The sequence below is a fragment of the Cupressus sempervirens genome, unplaced genomic scaffold (assembly GCF_028749045.1).
Source record: "Cupressus sempervirens isolate cs-2001-9-10 unplaced genomic scaffold, ASM2874904v1 CseChr00s100002_03, whole genome shotgun sequence".
NCBI classification, from domain to species: Eukaryota; Viridiplantae; Streptophyta; class Pinopsida; order Cupressales; family Cupressaceae; genus Cupressus; species Cupressus sempervirens.
The window spans coordinates 6,660,576-6,681,419 of record NW_028322207.1 but is presented as its reverse complement, the minus strand read 5'-3'; the positions used below and the strand labels follow the sequence as shown (position 1 = coordinate 6,681,419).

The window sequence follows — 20,844 nt, the reverse complement described above, 5'->3', positions numbered from 1 at the left end:
CCCATCACACCCAGGGGATTTGTCATCAGCCATGGTGTAAACAACCTCTTTAAGATCTCAGAGGGAAAGAAGTTGCTCACAGAATGCACGTTGCTCAACTGCTAGGCGATTTGGAGTAACAGAGATACACTTTCTGAGAGCTTCCTCCTGAGCAACCGAATTTCTCTGCGAAGCAATAACGTTCTCATAGTGATGAACAAATGCTTGTAGTATGTCAGGGAGACTGGAAAGAATAGTAGAGCCTTGTTTGATCTTTTTAATCCCAACATTGGTATGACGGGCTCGAAGAGCCTGGAAGAACTCCTTCGAGGCTTTATTGCCAACATCCAGCCAATGGAGACGGGCTTTGATTTGGGCTACTCGAGCGACATAGTTATTAGCAACTTGTTTGTCATGGCGAAGTTTGGCCAGCTGAATTTGCAAATCCACATCAAATGGATTAAGGGTGAGAACCTCAGAGGCTTTTTTGAGTGCAGAAGTGTTGGCTTCATATGACCGTTTTCTGAAAACTGCCAATTGGCGCCCATAGATGCGCAGAAAACGAGCAATTCTGGCGAGGGCATCATTCCACCGTTGAATCCAACCCTTCTAAGAATGTGGACGTGGCTCCAAATTCCAGACACGTAGGATATGTGCAATGGTGGAAGCATGCATCAGCATAGACGTGTTGAGGAAAAATTGAGACTTGGCAACTTTTGGGATAGTTGTTTGCCATGAAATGACAAAATAAATGGGATAGTGGATCAGATAACGTCACATCAGGCAGGGGAATGATAGGTAAATCTTGATCCTAGAAAAAGAGAAAAAAGATTGTGCAATAATCATGGCATGATCAAGACACTTAAATATGCGGTCAGAGCCAGCTCGAAAGTTGGACCAAGTGTGCCAAACCCCACTATCCTGGCGGTAGTTAATATTGGGATCAAAAAGGCCCAATTTGTTGCACATGTAGTACCAGGCTTTCCTTTCTCCAGCTGTCCAGCGAAAGGGCAGAATGCCGTCTTTATCAGAGGCCACCTCAACCATATAGAAGTCACCACACATAACCCAAGTAGTTGGAGGCAAATTGTTAGCTAGCCAGCCCCACATTTGCGATCTTTCCACAGCATCATTGGAAGCATAAACATTAATGACTCCAAAAGAATGATTGTTAATGGAAAGCAAAAGCCAAATAACTCTATGCGTGGGGTCAGAACCGTGCGAAATAATAGTAGAATGAAGACGAGGTGACAAGAGAGTAACTACACCGCCTCGGCCAGCTTCGTGCTGAGAAGAAAACATAACTCCATCCTGCCAAATGACGCGGCATGTAGAAGAGAGCATGAAACCAGAAATCTTAACTTCTTGTAGACAGAGAAAATCTAAGTTACCAAGTCTATGATGGGTATCTCGGACATAGTACTTTCTGGCGAGGTTTGTGAGACCTCTAACTTTCCATGATAAAAAATTCATGAAAATTCTTCCATATCATCCTCGTCCTCAAGAGAGGAGTAGCTATTATGCAAGAAGGTAGAAACCGGGTGGAAGTTAGAAGGAGAATCCTCTGTACTAATAGCCTGCCATTTCACCTCTGGTATCTCCGCATGTCTAGGAGGATTGTGAGAATGTCGGGTCGCTTGTGGCACTATGGAAGAAGTAGCAAGAGGGGTACGAACCACGACCGAGGCAGAAGCCCTAGTGGCCACCTTAATCCCTTGCGAACTAGCAGGATTTGAAACCTGCGAAACCCCCGAAATAGGTGTTGTAAAAACTGCTTGTGTCCCTATGTCAGCAGGAATTGACGCTCCTGTGGGGAGAGGAGTTGCGACAACCGCTGCGTAGGACTGTTTAGGGGACAAGGGATTCAAGGTAGCCTTGCTGTTGCACCCAACATTAACCCATTCTTTGTTTTTCCCTTCTTTTTCCCTTCGACTGGCTTGGTAGGCGCTTCTTTAGGCGTGGGCTTAACCCTAGGCATAGCCAAAGGGCAATCCCCGATCTTGTGGTCCGCGGATTGGCACCTATAACAGGTGTTGGGGAGGTTCAAATAGAGCACCTTCTGAGAGAAAGTTTGAGCCCCAATCTGGATTTTCAAAAAATCCTTAAGATCTTTGGAAAGGTCAACCTCGACGCAAACACGTCTCTGTGGGCGAGCATTAAATTTTTTCTTAGGCTTCTTTGTGACAACTTTGCCAAGGGTTTTGGCAATGGACTCAATGAAAGGCCAGCATGGCAAGGGTAAACCTGGGAACTCGACCCACATAGGAACCCCAAGCTTTTTATCATCAGAGACTATGAAGTCTCGCCACCATTTTTGAAACACAAGCAGGGAGGAATGCAGAGACCACGGTTTGTTGTTAAAGATTGCGTCTTCTTGCGACGGATTAGCAAAGCAAAATTAAAAAAGCCTTGGGTAAGGTTTTGCACAGCGTCAAGGTGGACTCCATGAGGAGTCCAACACTTGTTAACCCATTCTCGAACCATAACTTCAGGAGGAGTCCTACCCACAAAATATCCTATCAAAGTATGCTGAACTAACCAGTCACATGCAACATCAAATTCTTGTAAAGGATAATATCAGGATTACCTCGTGAAAAACCTTCAGGACAAACTTGCGAGGGCATTTTTCTGTGGTGGCACCATGGCAATCCGAAGTAGCAGTGTGAACACTAGAAACGACTGGTTCATTGATGGCCGGGGCCATTAAATCCTAGCCTAAAAGCTTCCGCAGTAAATGCAGTGTGACAAGTGGAGACTACAGAAGGAAAGCTCAGACAAAGAGCCGTACACAAGAAAACTGCAAGTTCGCATGAAGCAAGAAACCCTAGCAGAGCTCGTTCCCCCGAGACCAACTCTTCAGAAATTTCAATTGAAAAATTGAATTCAATGAAAACAACAACAGTACCCTGCCAAAGGCAAGAAATAATAAAAACATCACGAAGTTAACAGCGGCAATGGTAGAGCGGTCATCTAATGGCCATCATTGAACAAAAATACACAGCATACATACACAATTTGAATGTTTGGAGATGAATATAAACAGTTAACTATAGCAAAGTTGCCTGTAAAGGTTCGATAAATAAAAGTGCGATAAAATATTTAAGGTTCGATATAATAGAATTGACAAGCTTAGTGTTTGGGGATTATCTCGATGAATCATTACCACATAGAAGAAATCGTTCCACCTTTCTATTATGAATGGAGATCCACTGCATCACTTTTCGAGTTCTTTAATGAAAAGATAAATTTTCACCTTCCTGAACAATGACCGCATAGATGGTGTTATGTTTGTCATGGTAACAAGTGTGTGTTAAAGACATAAAGATGGAAATGATGGAGTTGGGCATGCGAATGCTTCCAGATGGGATGTGTCAGAATCAAAGATTTCATTTTTGCCATAGTCGTGTTTTAGTCCCATCTAAGAAAGGTGAAGTTAGAGCATATCGTATTCGTCCATTATGCAGAAGATTGCACATGAAATATATGTCGTTGAACAAGACAGAATAAGAAGATACTATCGACAAAATATTTCGAGGCCCCCTCGATAGTTTGAATAAGTCATATAAATGAGGCAATGTTACGAAGCCATTTGTTTCTGTTGTGAGATATAATATTGCGAGAGTTACTGCTAATGATCAAAAACCAAATTAATTAATTTGTGGCTAGAGTTAATTAGCCAAAGTCACGTCTATTTGGAAAGATGTACCTTTCTAATTTGTAAGATATAAGAAGAAAAAATAAGACATTTGAATAAAAACATTTAATAGTAATATATTTATTTGTCTCGAGGAATATAAATTTATTTATTATATTTTAATGATAAATAAAAGTCATTTGCTTTTTGATTATTTAAATGGCACGGAGAATTAATTTGTAGTTGATTCGTCCTTTATAATCATTTTTTAAAATTCTGTAAACAATTTATGTCAGATAAGTGGATGAGGTCATCTATGGCATTTTAAACTCGATCATCATAGATATTGTGAAATATTTAATTGTTTCCGAATCTGTGTCCAGTCTGTCTCCCCGACCTTAGGAGTTAAAGTGCAATCTGAACTAGTTTAGAATTGTATATATATTTGATCCATTGTGTCTTGATTATTAAATTGTGTATAGTTTATAACTTTATGTGCATAGAACATTATAAAATTGTACATTATAATCTTCATTGTAGTTGACTTTATTGCCCGAACAAGCAAAAACACTAGTCTTTTTAGAATTGAAATATTGGATTTATATTCGAAGTAACTTCCTTCTTACAAACCTCAAATCCATTGTTAAAACCCATATACAAAACATTTATTTCAAATTATCACATAACTTCATATTAATCGAGTTCAAAGACCTTGCTACTTGGAGAACTCTCAAGCTTAAATTCACTATAGAAAAGCCTTGAACCAAGCAGACAACATTGAGGTGAAGGTCTACCCACTTGGGTATAGCGGAGCCTAAAGTGTAGGGGAATCAATAAGTATTCCCATTTGTTGGCTAAAATTGATTGTGGAATCTTGTCGGAGAAGTGGCAAGTTGTTGGATTTCCAATTTGTGGTTTTGGGAACCAACACTGCCGTTCCTTGCTGTCCTCGTCTCGGAAACTTGGGGGAACAAACTTGAAACCCATAAGCAAAGAGAAGTGTAACATAACTATTGACATTTTAAATTTTCAAAGTGAGTTGAAATTCCAGTAAAACTGCATTAAAATGCTGAAAATCAGAACTTTAATATTCAATTCTAAAAGATGTTAACTTATATAGAGTATCTAGTAGTTGTTATATTGAAAATAGTAATTATAGATACTCTGTTTCTTTATGATAAAAACAATGTTTAGTATCTTGAAAAATTTCAATTGCAATGTAAGGAGTTCTCACCTTGCACATGATGACACAAACTGATGGAGAATATGATAATTTGATTCTTAGTTTTTCTTAATATTAAATGTTCTCCCCTAGGCAGAAGATGCATTCCCATGAAGAATACTGTGTGTTGGTAGTTCTTAACTATAGTATTATATGCTATAGTATCTCAGTTTTTTTATCAATAAACTATCATATTGTTGATCAGTGACATGAAGGGTTATGAATGATAAAAAAATGGAATAGGATAAAATGGATTGATAAAGATTTTTCCAAACTATCCCTTCACTTTAACCATGATTATGAAGGACATGGTTCACAATCTGCAAAAACACATGATTAATCTGGATCAAAATACCAAACAGGCATGGATCTTTGCATACTTTTGATTGAACTTCAGAAACTATTTAGGTTACATCCAATCTTATAATCATGATTACATAAGACATGCTACATAAATTTGCAAAAACACATGATGGACCTGGAGCACAATACCAAACAGACATGAATCTGTGCATGCTTCTGAATGGATTTCAGAAACTTATTGAGTTGAAAATAAGAAGGCATATTTTTTGGTGAGCGTTAATTGTCACTGGTCACTGCAAAATTAGTGTAATATAAACATTGTTTGTGCAGATGGAAGTTCACAAGGCTTTGGAGAATGCAATATCAAGTATAAATCAAAAAATGTGCGGGACTGAGGGCAAATCAAGTTCATCTGGTCCAGTGGCAAAGGCAGTTAGCATCTTTGGCAAGAACTTGGGGTTAAACAGGTCTGAGGTTTGTCTTCTTTGGCATCTCTATATTCTCACTTTTTGTTGCTTTTGTAAAATGAAAATCAAAGTTTTAACTAGATACCACAAGCTTTTAATTTGACTTTCTTCATACTCAGAAAATATCATAATCTTTGCTTAGCAATATAATATAGAGAACAAGAGAAAATTTTGCAAAACTAGATTACTTATGCTGTTGCATTGAGAGATCCAAATGTTTTATTCCTTATTCTTCTTAAGAAGATATATTTATCAATGGAGTACTCCGTCTATATATTTTATGGCCCATGGGAGTGTTCTTAGGACCCAAAGCCTTTAAAACCCGAATGCAAGAGAAGTGGAAGCGACTAGGAGTGGTTGAGACACTGATGATGCCCAAAGATCACTTTTCTGTCTTTTCATCCAAACTAGTGGAGGTCCAAAATCTCCAAGGAGGGGCTCTTTGTTTCTTAACAAATATGGATGCTTCTAAGGGCATGAGGTTCCACTGACTTCCCAAAAGTATCTTCCAAGGAGTGTTCTTGTTTGGGTTTATCACCCCCTTCTCTAGATGAATGTTGGCAAGAGAAGGTTTTGGAAAAGATAGGTGCAGTGCACAACAATAGAATAATATAAACTGCCTCATGAGTCATAACTTATAAATGATGACTACTTTAGGAATTCCCATCTGAGCTTGTATCTGTATAAATTTATAAATATAGATTTTGTTAGTTCAAACTAATTTGTGGCTTTAGTCACACTCTTCTTACTTAGCTATTCAGGGTGTTAATTTGTTTGAATAACGACATGCTAATCTCTAAGTTTTATGTATCAATTGTAATGTTTCTGGTCACTTGGTTAGAAATTTCCGCAATCTCCTGGCTAATAAACCTGCAAATATGTTAGTTCTTCAACAAATGTAATAAAGCATTATCTACACATTACTATATATATACTGGAATTAATATAGATTCTATTTCCAAACAGTTTTCCTTCTTAAGGAGAGGTCGTGATCCGACACAGCTCCTGGTGCTGCAATGTTGGAATACCTCTCCACTAAGTGACGTCTTCTCACAGTACTCCCTCTCGATAAGCCTTATGGATGATCATACAAGTACATCTATCCTTCTTAGGAGAGATTACTCTCAACCTAAGCCTTATGAGCTACCATGGGTGTGTTCATCCTATCAAATGCATATGTTTCATTCTTTCAGTATACTGACCTTTAGAGATGTTCAATTCTCTGCTTTTCTTCACTTTGATGTTCAGTATTGAATATCTTATTGAAGCCCTTCAGAGATACTTAATTTTCTGTCTTAATTCCCAAGGGAAGGAGCTCGTTTTCTCTTTGCTGCTGTTAGGAGCAGGGAGTCTGGAATATTATCCTTTAACACAGGTTCTTCCTTCTTTCACCTGGGAAGTCTGGTATCTCTGTACATAAATCTAAAAATACGTATTCTTTGATATATTATAGATATGAGAATGTCTGTATATATTCTATTCCTCTAGTTTACTGTTGTTGGGTTGTGCTCTAGTATTTTATGGCAAGATTGTTTCGTGGATCTGATACTAGTTTGAAGATGAATTTCCTTGGAGACTTTCTATGTCCCCTATCGACCTATATTTGGCTGATGTTTTGGATTGTACCTGACTCTGTCTTTCCTTCTTGACTCTTGCAATGGATTTGGAGAGTGAGTAGAAAAGGAGCAAAAAGAAGCACAAATTGTTGTACTCAGAAGATTCATCTTCCAAAAGTAGTAGCATGACAAAGAATCAAGTAAAAAGGTACGAGCTTTGCAGAAGGATATGCTATGGATGATGGAGTTAAAATTTTTGAAAAAGAATCCTGACTTGGTGAAAGGGGAACTGTGGTGTACGAATTGTAAGGAGGGCCACACAAAGGGCTTTTGCCCGAAAAAACAATTTTGTGATATTTGCGAAATTGTGGGACATTCCACAAAGGAATGCCTGTTCAATATGAAGACGAAGGAACACCAGCAAGTGTTACTAATGCAGGAAGTATCTACCTTAGGAACTTTTAAAACAACGACGCAACCTTAGGAGGATACCGTAACAATAATCAGCGCGAGCAAGGTAATAATAATAATAATAACAATGAAGGCTGAAGTCGGATACAGTACGACTCGAGTGGACGGCCGATGATACAATATCGTGCGTGCAACCTCTAGGGGCACTTTGCCAGAGACTGTACCATGAAGGAAATGCCACAACTGTCATGCAGACGATGCGGTCCGGGAGACCACGGGGATTCGAAATGCCCTAAGCAAGGGGTGAACTTGTTAAGCATCGAAACATGTGATGAGGAGATACTAGCCATCACTCGCGAACAAGCAAAGAAGACAATGTACCTAGATGTAGAGGAAGAAAAGAAGAGGTTGTAGCAAGCACGAACGGAGTTGGAAAAACAAATGGAAATGAAAAAATTACAAATGAAAGACACTGCCGACACTTCGAAGAGGAACTTGGCAGAACAAAATATTATAAGGAAGGTAGTGCAAATTGAAGTTCCTATAAAATTAAATGACCTTCTTATAATGCCTCAGTTACGAATGACGATATTGAACATGACACCACTCCTGAAAGCAACGGAAGAGACAGGAGAGGAGGGTAGCAGAATGACTGCAATAGACCCAATGCTGCTAGCACTCACTACGAGAAGACATCCTGCAGTAGTAGAGATGGGTATCCTAGGAACCGTAGTCATAGACACAATCATCGATGGAGGGGCAGGAGTGAATGTATTACCAGAAGATATATGGAGGAAGTTGGGACAACCTATGTTGTGGCCACCTATATTTCAACTACTCACTACCGATCCACACAAAATCAAGCCCTTAGGGAGCCTGATGGCACAGCCTGTAACCATTGGGACACAACCATTCTTATTGGATTTCGTGGTCATTCCGTAAAAGCGAAAAGGATATGACGCCTTCCTTGGACGGGGCTGGCTGGTATAGGCGAAGGTGAAACATGATTGGAAATGAAATACCTTGTCCATGGAACGCGGAGGCTGAAGATTTGTAATCGAGTTACACACACAGATGATAGGTGAGGAGGCGACGTCGTTGGATTCCGAAGGTGAAGCTGGAGGGGATGACGAGGGGAAGAAGAGAATAGAACCTGATGAAGAGGGAGTATTGAGACTGGAAGGAGGGTCTAATGATGATGACTTGAACTCGGTGAAAGACCTACTCCATTAGCAGATGGAGGACTACGAGCTTGTTCTGAGCTATAATATGTTAAGGGTCGACGAAGGTAGTAAATAAGAGGAAAATGAATGTCCAAAGGAATACAGAGAAGCCAAAGAAGGAAAGGCGGTTACGGCTGAAGTTGAAGGAAAGAACATATTGTATGGCCAGTACAAGAGGAAGAACATATAGTACGAACTCAACAAAAGGAAAGATTCTACTGTATGGTACACACTGAACGAACCACGCGAAAAGAAAAGGTTACACCGCACCACGGATTTAGTAGAAAGGTGCCGACAACAAGGAAAATACATTGTAACAAAGAGGAAGGGCTTAATAAAAACTTTAGCAGTATGGAGTGAAGGTTTTAGAATAAAAAATACAGTTATTGACGGTAAGGAGTGGCAGCCGACGGAATTCTTGGTACCAAGTTTAAGAATCATGATCGAAAACAAGCCAGGAGATATGGAAAGCCTGAGGGAAAGACTGTATAATTTAAATAAATTTGATGAGTGACAACTGCAAGCACAATGGGCCACGAAGGTTACATAGAACAGGTGTAAGGAATGGCACGACAAGCACTTGAAGTTAAATAGATTTCAATTGGGACAACTAGTGTTGAAGTATAATGGGCACAACGAGATCAGAGCAGACAAATTTAAATTAAAGTGGGTCGGGCCATATAATATCTGCGAAGTGGGTGATAACGGAGCAATAAAATTATGGATGCTCGACGAGAAGTGCCTGATGCAGTGAATGGGTCAAAGTTGAAAATCTATCGTGAAAGAAACAATGCCCCTTCGCCGACGAACAATTGAGAGAATAAATAATGTATATATGTAAAATAAATAAGTGTAAATAATGTATAAGTAAAAAATTTTCATAGTATGATCGTTGAGGAGAAAGCAAACAAGTAAATACTAAAGTGAAAAATCATAGCATGCTAATAGAACAATGAGATAAAGTCAAGGAAAAGTACTGTACAATCAGTAATATAAGGAAAAGGTACCGTAGGACTAGCAAATGGAAAGAAAATTATACCATGCGGTCATCATTGGAAGGAAAGGCATACTGTATAGATATATAAGAAGCATTTGGCATTGTATGGTCTTTATAAAAACAAGGTGTTGAGGAAGCTAGAAGAGATCACCGTATGGACAAAGGGAAGCATGAGAAGTTGATACTGTACTAACGTGAAGGCAAGCCAAGATGGAAAGACCGCTGTACGGCTTGGTACAATGAGCATAAACCAAGCGTGAGCATATCATATAGGGTTGGCAGATGCCATACAGCCTGTACGGATGAGTAAGAAGAAGAAAATGTCGGTCTGAAGGAGAGGTTATAGTATTGTACGATTTGGAAAGATACCGTACATCGTATGACTATTAGGAGAGTGAATCCCGTATGAACAAGGTGGGCAACGTACGGATATGGAGTACGATCATCGTATGGATTACAGAGCAAGTACATGATACAGCGCATTGCTATCAGATAGAAATTGATATCGTACAACCATCAGCTAGTAGAAGTTTACCGTACGGAGTCACTTGAAGGGAAGGAGGTTACGCAGAGAAGTTATAAAACATAATTGCACGATTGTACGACATAAATTGATACAAGAGATGCCCACCATATAGACACAGAAGAAGGGTGATAGTAGGAGGTTCTTAAAAAAAAAATACGACAAATTAAAACAGTTCACAATGAATAATGTATGGTATCGAAGGGAAAGACATAAACAAGTAGTGAAGAAAACATAAGTAGTTGGCAGAAAGAGTATGGGATTAGAAAAAAATCACAAAAATGATGTGTTCCATGGACTTTTGTGTGGGTTTGAGGGTGCTAATTTGGTTTCAGCGGAGGGGGCGTTGCCCCTTAGACCCCCAGTCAGTTCAGTTATCAATCTTGGGAAGTGTGACTAGTTGATGAGACTTGGAGCTATTGCAGGCATGGAGTGTCTGTATGCTAGAGGTGGAGAGAGCATTGGAGCAAGCCTTTCGAGAGGGATGCTATGCTTTGAGGCACTCGGAGTAGGTGTTGGTTGGACTTGAGGCTGTCTTGGTGGATGCATAGAGAGCTTGGGAGGAGCTGACCACCTAGTTGGAGGCAATAGAGCGACACTTGGCAAAGAAGGCGGCATGAGTGGCTATCAAGGTCAGATTTGCTAGGGAGACAATATTGTGTTAGCAGAGGCTATAGATGTAACGTGTTTTTGGAGACTAGTTTGTTGCAGGCATGAGAGGAATGTGAATGTGATGTGACGGAAAAAGATCTATCTTTTTATAGTTAGTCACAGTTAATGTATTCCATTTTGTTAATGTCTCGGTAATTTTGTAATTGTCGTGTGGAGACGACTTTTCTTTTTAGGGGGATGTTGTTGGTAAAATATATATTATAGTCAATGGGTAGAATTGTATCCGAAAGGGCACGTGATGGTTGAGTCACCCCTTCGGGAAAGTATATGTACATCATCCAAAGGGACTATTCGATCATCAACACCATAATCATATTGTAAGCATTGGAGTGCATATTGCGTGTATGAATAAAGTATCTGTTCTGTGTTATATCTTACTGTACTACATGCGATAGTATTCGTTTACCTTGTATGGTAAGCACACCCATATGTTGATTAGAACTATATAACCTTAAACTGCTAGAGACATAATGTGGGACCTGCTCCTCTTGAATTATATCATGCTTTTGTATGTTGCTACTCTTCTCTCTATAGAGAAACATAGTACACAAGTTCCCCTTTGTGATTCCCCTCAACACATATCTCCTACGTCGGTATTCAAACCTCATCTCCATTAAACACAGGTTAAGAATAAGATCCTCAATATCCTGTAACCACTGCATACCCTACACAATGTCCATCCCCCCTGGCTGATTATGTAAAAATATGATTGTAACTCATAGTTACCAAAAGAAAGTGAGAGATGATGTATGCATTTAGTATAGGCAAGGGTGTAGCCATCTACTAGCCTAACTTGGAAACCAACAAATTCTTGCACCTGAAGAGCAAAGTTCCTAAGAAACCCCTCATGAATGAAATTATTTGTAGCCCCAATATCTAACATGGCAATGTAATGCTGTCCATCCACCAAATCTCTGATCTTGAAATCGGATGGAAGTGTCACTGTGATGGATAATACTACCGGTGAAAGTTTGGCCTCAAGACCAAACTCCCAAGAGGCCTTCTAGGCTTCATAGTCATCTAAATCATCTGGCTGATGTGAAGTTTTAATCTCATTATCATTAGAATATTCCCACATAGAATGACCTGACTTATACCCCTAGGCGTCAAAGGGAAGGAGTGATCTCTGTCATAGGCCTCTTTACAACAATAACAAAGTTGTCTTCTCAAATCCTCATGAGTTGCTTTATTATGTTTCACAGCTGATTTCTTTTTTTAATCAGCAATTGGAGGGTGAACCTCATCAGCAAGGAGGTGGGTTTAGGCTGTGCTTGCCTCTTAGGAGCTGAAAGCTCCATGCCCTTGGCCTTTTTGATGGCCCCATTTAGGAAAGGCAGGTCAAAGGCCTTGAGCCATCCTCTCAGTGGCTCCTGTAATCCCTATGTAAATAAAATAACTAGGCATTTCTTTGTCACATAAGGAACCACTTGCAGGGAGTCTCAGAAACTCATCAATGTAGGATTACAAACTACCCACCTATCTAAGCTGAGCATGGTCATGAAAATATGATTCAGGACCCTTAGGATCAAATCTCTCAATCAGCCTATTAACAAACTTCTGATATGATTTAATCAAATCATGATGTAGGATGACCATCCCATGATGCCACCACTCATGAGCTGCTCAATCCAAATGCAAAGATGCAGAATTTATTGCATTCACCTCTGTAGTAGGCCTAAGTGTCAAAAATGTATCAACCTTACTAATCCAATCTCCAATAACGACCTTCCTACTGCCATCCAACATGGGAAGAGTGAGCCTAGTGGTGGCATGCTTCAGATCAACATTTTGATTTCTTGGCCTTCTCTCTTGCCTGGGTCTGTTATGCTCTCTCCTTTGAGTCATATATTTGTCAAAGGGCAGGTGATTCCTGACTATATCAAGCAATGCCTCCCACTCATCATGCATAGCCATCATATTGTCAACAAGCTCTCCACCTTCCTCCTCCTCTACACTCCTTATCTCAAATTTGTTCCTCACAAACATAGCTCATGTAGGCCTGTCATATGTACCTGCAACAACTGCTCTAACCTGAGGAGTCCCAACTACACTACCACATTCATTCCTGTCCTAACTATGCCCTCTAGGTATAGACATCTGCTGAATGAAGGTAATGTGCTGCTGTAAGACCTGTGTAACCTGCCAACGCTTTGAACATCTTTCTTGCTTCTTTCTCATCATCATGTTTTCCAGCTTGCCTAGGTGGACTTCCACCTATATCCATCGAGCCTAACTGTGTTTCCCAAACCTGTTCAACCCATGGAATGTTTCTTCCCCTGTGAGAATAATATCTTTTTGGATCAAACCTATGCAGCTGCATGAAATACCCACCTGTCCAGGATAGCAGGAAACTGCTTTGATACTACTGTCAGAACCCCAATGGTTCTACCTCTGATCCTTTGTCACTGGAATGTATTGGTTTTACAAAGTTTGATGTATTTATTTTTGCATTTTTCCAGATTTTATTTTTTTTGAATATTAATGGACTTTTGAAAACAATGCTTGAAAATAGACAAATTACATTGCAGCTATTCCCTAGCAACTTTATTTGATTATCCCTCTATGAAATATTTACACAGCTTGAAATGAAATCAACTTGTAAGTAATGCTCTATTATCTTTTTTATTTCAGAACTAGGAATGAACTACGAGCAATTAAAAGCATTACTAGAGAGAGGGACAATTTTATTCTGCAATCAAAGAACCTGGGTAAAGATTGCTTCCTGATCATGTGGCTTCTAACATGGACCTGAGCTTACTGTCTCCAGGGTTTCATTGGATGCCTTGTTTAAGAACGTGTGGCTGGGTATGCGAGTTCAATGTCGTAGTTATGTGTGCCCTTGCGGACATTCAGAATGAGGAATCAGTAAATGAACCCGAGAAGTGTTCAAAGTGGATGTCACTTCAGCAAAATAAGGATGAATGTGCAGATTGAGAATGGTCATTATGTAAAAAAAGAACTCTGCACCAAGGCTCATTTTGTAAAATCATTACAATGTGACTTATTTTGTTTATTAGTTTTCTATAGAAGCTGATAAGTATTTTGAAGGTAATTAATTAGTTATCTATCTTTAACAGTCATACTATTTCATAGCGAAAAGTTGTAAGCATTCTGAGGGAATCACTGGTGTCTATAAATGGGAGATTACAGAGTGGATAGTAGGGAGAGGGGAGACAAATATAGAGATTTGAGAGAAAAGAATATGTAAAATGTACAATAATATAAATAGGTGCAGTACTTTCTCTGCAATTTGTGACTTACAAATCCTTTCTTTATGAATTCAGTTCTTTGTGGTTTCGATCCCAGCAATTGAATGCTATCTAGATTCTTATATGAGAAGTTGTTTATGCTAGATGGATTTAAATATCAAGTACACATTTGAAGAAATTTAAGTTCTTTATGCAGCATGTCTGATTGATCTTCTCAAGTAGGAGTTAAATTCAAGTGGATAAGTTGAGGTGGCATATATAATATTGTCTTATATGAAGATTTAGATAGTTGAGAGATTTATACGAGTTATAGACTTAAAAATTGTCCTGTAGAGTTATACTTTGAGATCTCAGAAAAAAGTGACTCTGTTATGCAAAGGAAGAGAATGCATTGGTCTACAACAACATTGGAACTTATCAAATGGAGAATTAGGAGTAAGGGTAGAAGTAGAAGAGTTAGAAGTGATGATAGAAGTAGAAGGTTTTAGGAGGAGGAAGAACAGGAGTATGGATAGAAGTAGTAAGTGATATTGTCGATTAATCTATTTCAGAAGTTCATGCCATTATGAGATAGAGATCAATGATAACTTGCAATTTGCTTAATCAATATAAGGTGCACTCACCTTGGTCTAGCAGAGCTAGAAGTGCAAGGGAATTTGATCACTTTGGACAATCACGTTCGTTGGCCAAAGTCAGTTGTTGAACCTGATAAAAGAACCTGACATGTATTTTGGATTTGACAAAACTGTAATTTTCGGAACCAACAAATTTGGTGACTTTGTTGTGGAGTTGAATTAAAAATATTATCCAAAATCTTTGGGCATTGTATCAAACAAGTTGAGATTGCCCCTTCTGAGTCATGCAACCAACAGATTGGTAAGTCTGAGAGGAAGGAACACAAAGAATTATTATTTGGGGCTGGTCATTGTTTTTTTGAGTTTGTTGTAGCAGTACATAAGAGATTAAAAACGTGATTCTGCCCAAGGAGAAGACCCACAAGAAAATGATACAACTAAATGGCCATCATCAGCTGTTTATGCAAGCAATAAGGCCTATTGATCTCCCAACATGTTGCTACGTGAGTGTTCTCAATGAAACTGTGGCTTATCAGTGTCTTTTGAGCAATGAGAAAGTGAGAAGAGAACTTTCCATGGCTATGAACAACATTAAATGGCCTCCACAAGAACTACTAGTTCAAATGATTTTAGTTTTTCTCAGTATCCAGCCTCTTCTGGTCACTGGAGTGGTCCTGACATTAGTGTCACTGTGCTCTTACATGCCTCACTTTTGTAAGACATGCACTCCTATGTGACTCCTTGTGCAACGAGTTTGTTGTGATGTATCTGTATTTTACTATTTTGTTTATCTTTGGCTTCTCAGCTGGAAGTTGTCCTCCTTAAGTCTCCACCTCCTCATTCCAAAGCACATTTTCTCACTCTCTCTCTCTCTCTCTCTCACACACACACACACACACACACACACACACACAAAATACTTGTCCTGGTAATCTGCCTCTAGGGATTTTGTAACTATATCCTTCATCATATAATTATCTTTTTGTTAAAAAATGTTAAACTACTCAATTGATCAGGTGCTTAATTTGTTTGACACCTTGATCTAATGGTAGGACAGAGGCTTATAAAAAGTTAGTTTTGGTACGTATCTAGCTTTATTGGAGTCATCAAGGATATCTTTCCCTTAAGGATACAGCTTGAATTGCTCACTGATAAATTTAAAGAGAAACAGTTTAAGAAGCAACTGATTAGATTAACAAAATGAATATCCAGAAAATTTTACTGATACAGTTTAAGAAACAACTGATTGGGTCTAACAGAAGGTTTATCCAGAATCTTTTTACTGATAAATTTTACAGAAACAATTTGAGAAACAACTGATTTTTCGTTATTATTTGATCTATTAATGAGACTTTTTCTTTTTCTCATAGTTAAATTGTGTGCCTAATATAAGCTAGATGATTATGTATTTTGATGGGTAGCTTCAGCTAGCTGATTTATAAGAAATAGACAATTATACAGTTCAATGGGTTGCTTCAGCTAGCTGATTTATTGGAATGGGTTTATTTAATTAACCATTTTAAATATTACAGTTGTTGCAGCTTTCTTTCTATAAACATGTTTGACCCTTTCCTTGAATGTTTATAGATTTTCATTTACTTTTGTTGAAGTGGTTTGTCAGATATTTTCTAGGTTCTTTTTATTCAGCTTCATGCTCTTTTCTGATAGTGAACTTATGCATTTACACACTATGAGAGATGTTTATAGTGGTACAAAATATCAGTGGTATTTTTCATGTGCAGGCTCTTAATGCAGACATTCAATCATTATATTCAGTAATAACCTCCAAATCTATAGAACAAAATGCAGAATTGCCGAAACCTACAACTCAGGCTGTGGCATATGCAAAGGTGCTAGCCTCTTTCCCATTATTCTTTCTGGTTGAGAAAGTGGAATTAAATTACATGTAGTGAAGTTGAATATTGTCATGCAATCAATGTTATTGATATGCATATATATGGCTTCTTAAGAACAGAACTGAGGGGGAATTGGTATCAGCATATGTGCATTTTATTTTCAGAGTAAGTTGCAGGCTTTTTGTAAATTACAGTAGAACTAGAAAGGAACAAATGTTATGTCAATAACAAATTTTAAAAATATAGATGTTACATGATATGTATTGCTCTACTACAATGAGGGATGTTAAAGGCAGATAAATGACAGAGAAAAAAGCTTTAAGGGTGGATCAATCAAACACCTTATAATAATGAGCAAAGTTGAAAAACTCGAACTTGGCAATATCTCAACAAGGTCACAAGTAAATTGGCAGTAAATCAGCACTTTTATCAAACATTTGAAAATATACACTTGCTTAAAATATTCTTAAAAACACACACATATACACCAAATTCGTAGAACATATACTGATTTGAGATATCCACCATATATTAATTTTTATTTTGAGTTAAATACACAGACATTAAAACTTAGCAGATTAACATAGTATCATATGCCAATAAACAAGTATGACATCTGAATAAAATTAAGTTCAATACATATAGAGGTCAAACTCCATGAAACTGCAACTTTTGAATACATATTAAGCTAAAGTTTTAGTATCAATGAAAACTAGAAATAGAAATCATAAATTACGTCTACGACTAAAGCTCAAAACTCAACAGAGATCTCTGGTGCTGCGTGGGTGGTGCTGAAGCAGTTGCACCATCCTCAATGTATGCCTCAGCTGTAGCCTTTGATGTATCACCAAGCTCATGTTCCTTCTCATCTGTCTCCATCTCAAACTCAGGTAGCCACTCATTAGTCAATAAAGGATTCACATGTACATCTACATCATCATCATCAAGGGGAACAATCTAATCTGCTGATTACAGATCAATCTCATCCAAATCAAGTGCTTCATATTAAGCTTGCCCTTCCACCTTCTTTTCGTGCAACTGAAGGTTATACTGCACATAAACCAAGTCATTCAAGCGCTTTTAAGTCAACCTATTGCATTTATTTGTTTGTGTTCTCAAAAGTACTCTAGTTTCACTCGTAACCAGCAGCAGTACAGGGTTGCAATAATATTTGGATGGCAAGCTTTTGAAGATTAGGTGTTGTCGCACCATAATATTCCCATCACAAATGTGCAAGGATAAGAAAAGCCATTAATAATATAGTGAAGATTCCAATAAACTTAATGAGCGAAATAAATGGTATAATTAAACTAAACAAATGTTTTTCTTTACCTGGCTGGAAGGTGTATCTCCTACGTTTGCAATTAGTTGAAGAAAACAACAAACCCTCTTCCCTCTTGTAGCTTTGCAACTTATCAAGTATGAGGTCTCAAAGGTCCAAATCAACAATCAATCTTCGAATACATGTATTTATGCTGATTTGAACCTTTGCATCTACTTTGAAAGTGTTGGAGAAGTAATACTTAGGGTTCGAGTAGTAGACAACAATATGAATATGTTGGTGGAGTTGTCGGTTCCACCTACAATTGATTATGTTCCATATGGATCTATATTTGGTCTTATTTGACTTATGTGATTTTTGAATGGCCTCCTTGACCCTATACATGGCTTCTAATAGATAGCTCAAGGGTTTTTATCCCCATCAACAATTCTTAGACCCCTCACCAAAGAATCTAACACCCGGACATAATTTTCTTAACAGAAATAAGAAAATTACAATATCTAAAAACTTAGATACTGATTCGTGCCCGATAGCCCTGGATGCGAAAGTGAATGTGGACAGATGTGGGATGCATTTGGAAGTGCGTGGATGCTGGCAGGGTGCGTTTATTGAGTGCTAACTTCTGTTTACAGACCAAATCACTACCCAAAACTCTGTCATAGTCTTAGTCACTGCCCAGAACTCAGCTACAGGCCTGGTACGGGCCTCAATCATCGTGTACGACACCCTTAATGGAGTATTTCAGACTTATATGGAACTGCTGTAGCAGTCCCTAACATAGACAGCTCCTTCTATGGCAGTACAACCCTCCAACAGGTATGTATATAGAGCCTTTGAATGTGTAAAGTCCTACTCCAACCTTGATGGTTCTCACAAAACTCCCGACATTGCCCAGATTGGTATGATCAGTTGATAGACAATTTGTAACAGCAGTTAGCACTCAATGAACTCCCAACAGATAGACATTTATATATTGCCCTATGTGAGCAATGTTGGGTATTTTGTGAGGGACAACGAATAGACAATTATATATAATGTCTAACAATATATACACACACACACAAACATAGAGGCATCAATATGCATCCGCATCCCCCAAAAAAAAAATCACGCTTCTTGCATCCATTTCCGAGTCCTCATCTGAATTGGTAACTTAGTCTAAAAATTAAATAATAAATCATCAATCAAGGTTTGAAAACTTACATTGATCTCCATTAGCTTGTCTATTCTAACATCAAACATAGCCTTCACAATCTTCTCTGCTTCAGGCTTCTTGGCATAAGGACTTTCCAAACATTTCTCACTCACAAATATATGCTTCAGATTGGGCAATGTGGGTAATATGCTCTGCAAGGTGAGAAAATTAGTAGCAAAGCGCGGGACCCTCGGTCACACAATTTTTTTCACCATCAATGTGCTCTCTCATAAGACTCGGGGCTATGTTTGGTTAAAAATGTACTTAGTGATATTCCTTCCATCTCCAACCACCTTCTCCACCCAACTTAGTTTCCCTAGGTCCTCAAGGAGCAATTCAAGACAATGGGCAGCACATGGGCTCAAAATAATGTGTGATGCCTCTCCATTAGAAGTCTACCAGCTGCCACATAGGCAGGTGCATTATCAGTCACAATCTAGATTCAACATTACCCAATCCTTCTTCCTTTGCCACCTAATCAAACAAGTTGTGCATGTTCTATGCATTTTTCACTTGATCAGAAGCATCAACTGATTTTAGAAATAGTAACTATCCCCATGAAGCAACTAGAAAGTCGTTGAGTGTCCTATTCGTGCCATTTGCTCACCCATTAGATAAAATAGTGTGGCATCTCTGTTCCCAAACTCTTCTCCGCTCTTCCACAAGTTGATGAATGTTTTGGACCTCATCTTGTAGCAACGGTCCACTCATGCATAACAAGTTAGGGGCTTGAACCCCTTACCAGACATGATCGTTGCAACGTCTAATTGATCCTAATATGGACAACATAAAGCATTGAAGCAAATATGATTGCAGCACCAAACTCTTGTAACTGCCACCCTTGTCTTCTCATGCAACTCTTTGTTCCATGCAATGCCCTACAATCCAAGTTGCATACCAAGAATGTTACGTGGAACCCAATAGTCAGAGATATGCCTACCCCCATTTATGGATCCTTGTATCTCTGGCCGATTGGAAGTTATTTGAAAATCTTCCTAACAACCCTATAAAAAAATCATAGATTCCGACACCCTTTTGGGAGTACAACAAGATTTTAAGGTTTTAGGCTTGGATCCCTCGTTTGACCCAGTCAACCCTTACTATTGCAGAATAGACCTAATAGGCCTAATTTGATCAATTATGAAGCAACTCCACCAATGTGCTTGAATCTCTTCAAAGTTCAAACTAACACTTGGAAAGTTTTGCCACAACTTATGAACAACTATTCTACACTTACATCACACCTATCCATGCTCCTTTGCATTCTATGTGCAATTTGGTCTTATTCCATTGGCCAGTCACATCAAGATGCCTTGCTAGGGATTGAATGTTCTCCTAACTCCACTTAGATTCCTACATAAACATTTTTGAGCCTTAAAGTACATTCTACTTGTGTTTCCCAACGACCATTAAATTCCAATGGTGAAAACTCAACAAAAGGGATTGTTTCTAGTCAAACCTTCGCAAACCAAGGGTTTTAGACCTAGTCTTACAAAATTCGAGTTATCTCCCTTCAAGCATCACAAATCTTCACCAAACCAACTTCAGAAGGAAGTTAATTCACTTATCTACGCATTCCAAAAGATTTGAGCCATAAATGTATCTATACAACAGAATGGTAAGCAATTCAACACCAAAATTTGTAGGAAAAATAGGGAGTTTTCTTCTCATTCATCAACAAAACTTCAACTACAACATTTTGATCAACCCAAAGGTCTTCAAGAGACACCATTCAACTTC

The 20,844-nt window shown here is 38.5% G+C and overlaps 1 protein-coding gene across 3 annotated transcripts in view; it reads left to right on the top strand.

Annotated features, from left to right (window-relative positions):
* LOC149527842 (uncharacterized) overlaps nucleotides 1-20,844 on the top strand; it is a 197,846-nt gene that overhangs the window by 70,468 nt on the left and 106,534 nt on the right. For 2 of the 3 annotated variants that reach the window (XM_089812074.1, XM_089812073.1), the window contains 2 exons: nucleotides 5,469-5,612; nucleotides 16,514-16,621. In XM_089812074.1, coding sequence (XP_089668200.1) covers nucleotides 5,469-5,612; nucleotides 16,514-16,621 — 252 coding nt within the window. The remainder of the gene's footprint in view (nucleotides 1-5,468; nucleotides 5,613-16,513; nucleotides 16,622-20,844) is intronic. The other variant, XM_089812075.1, reaches the window with a different exon arrangement.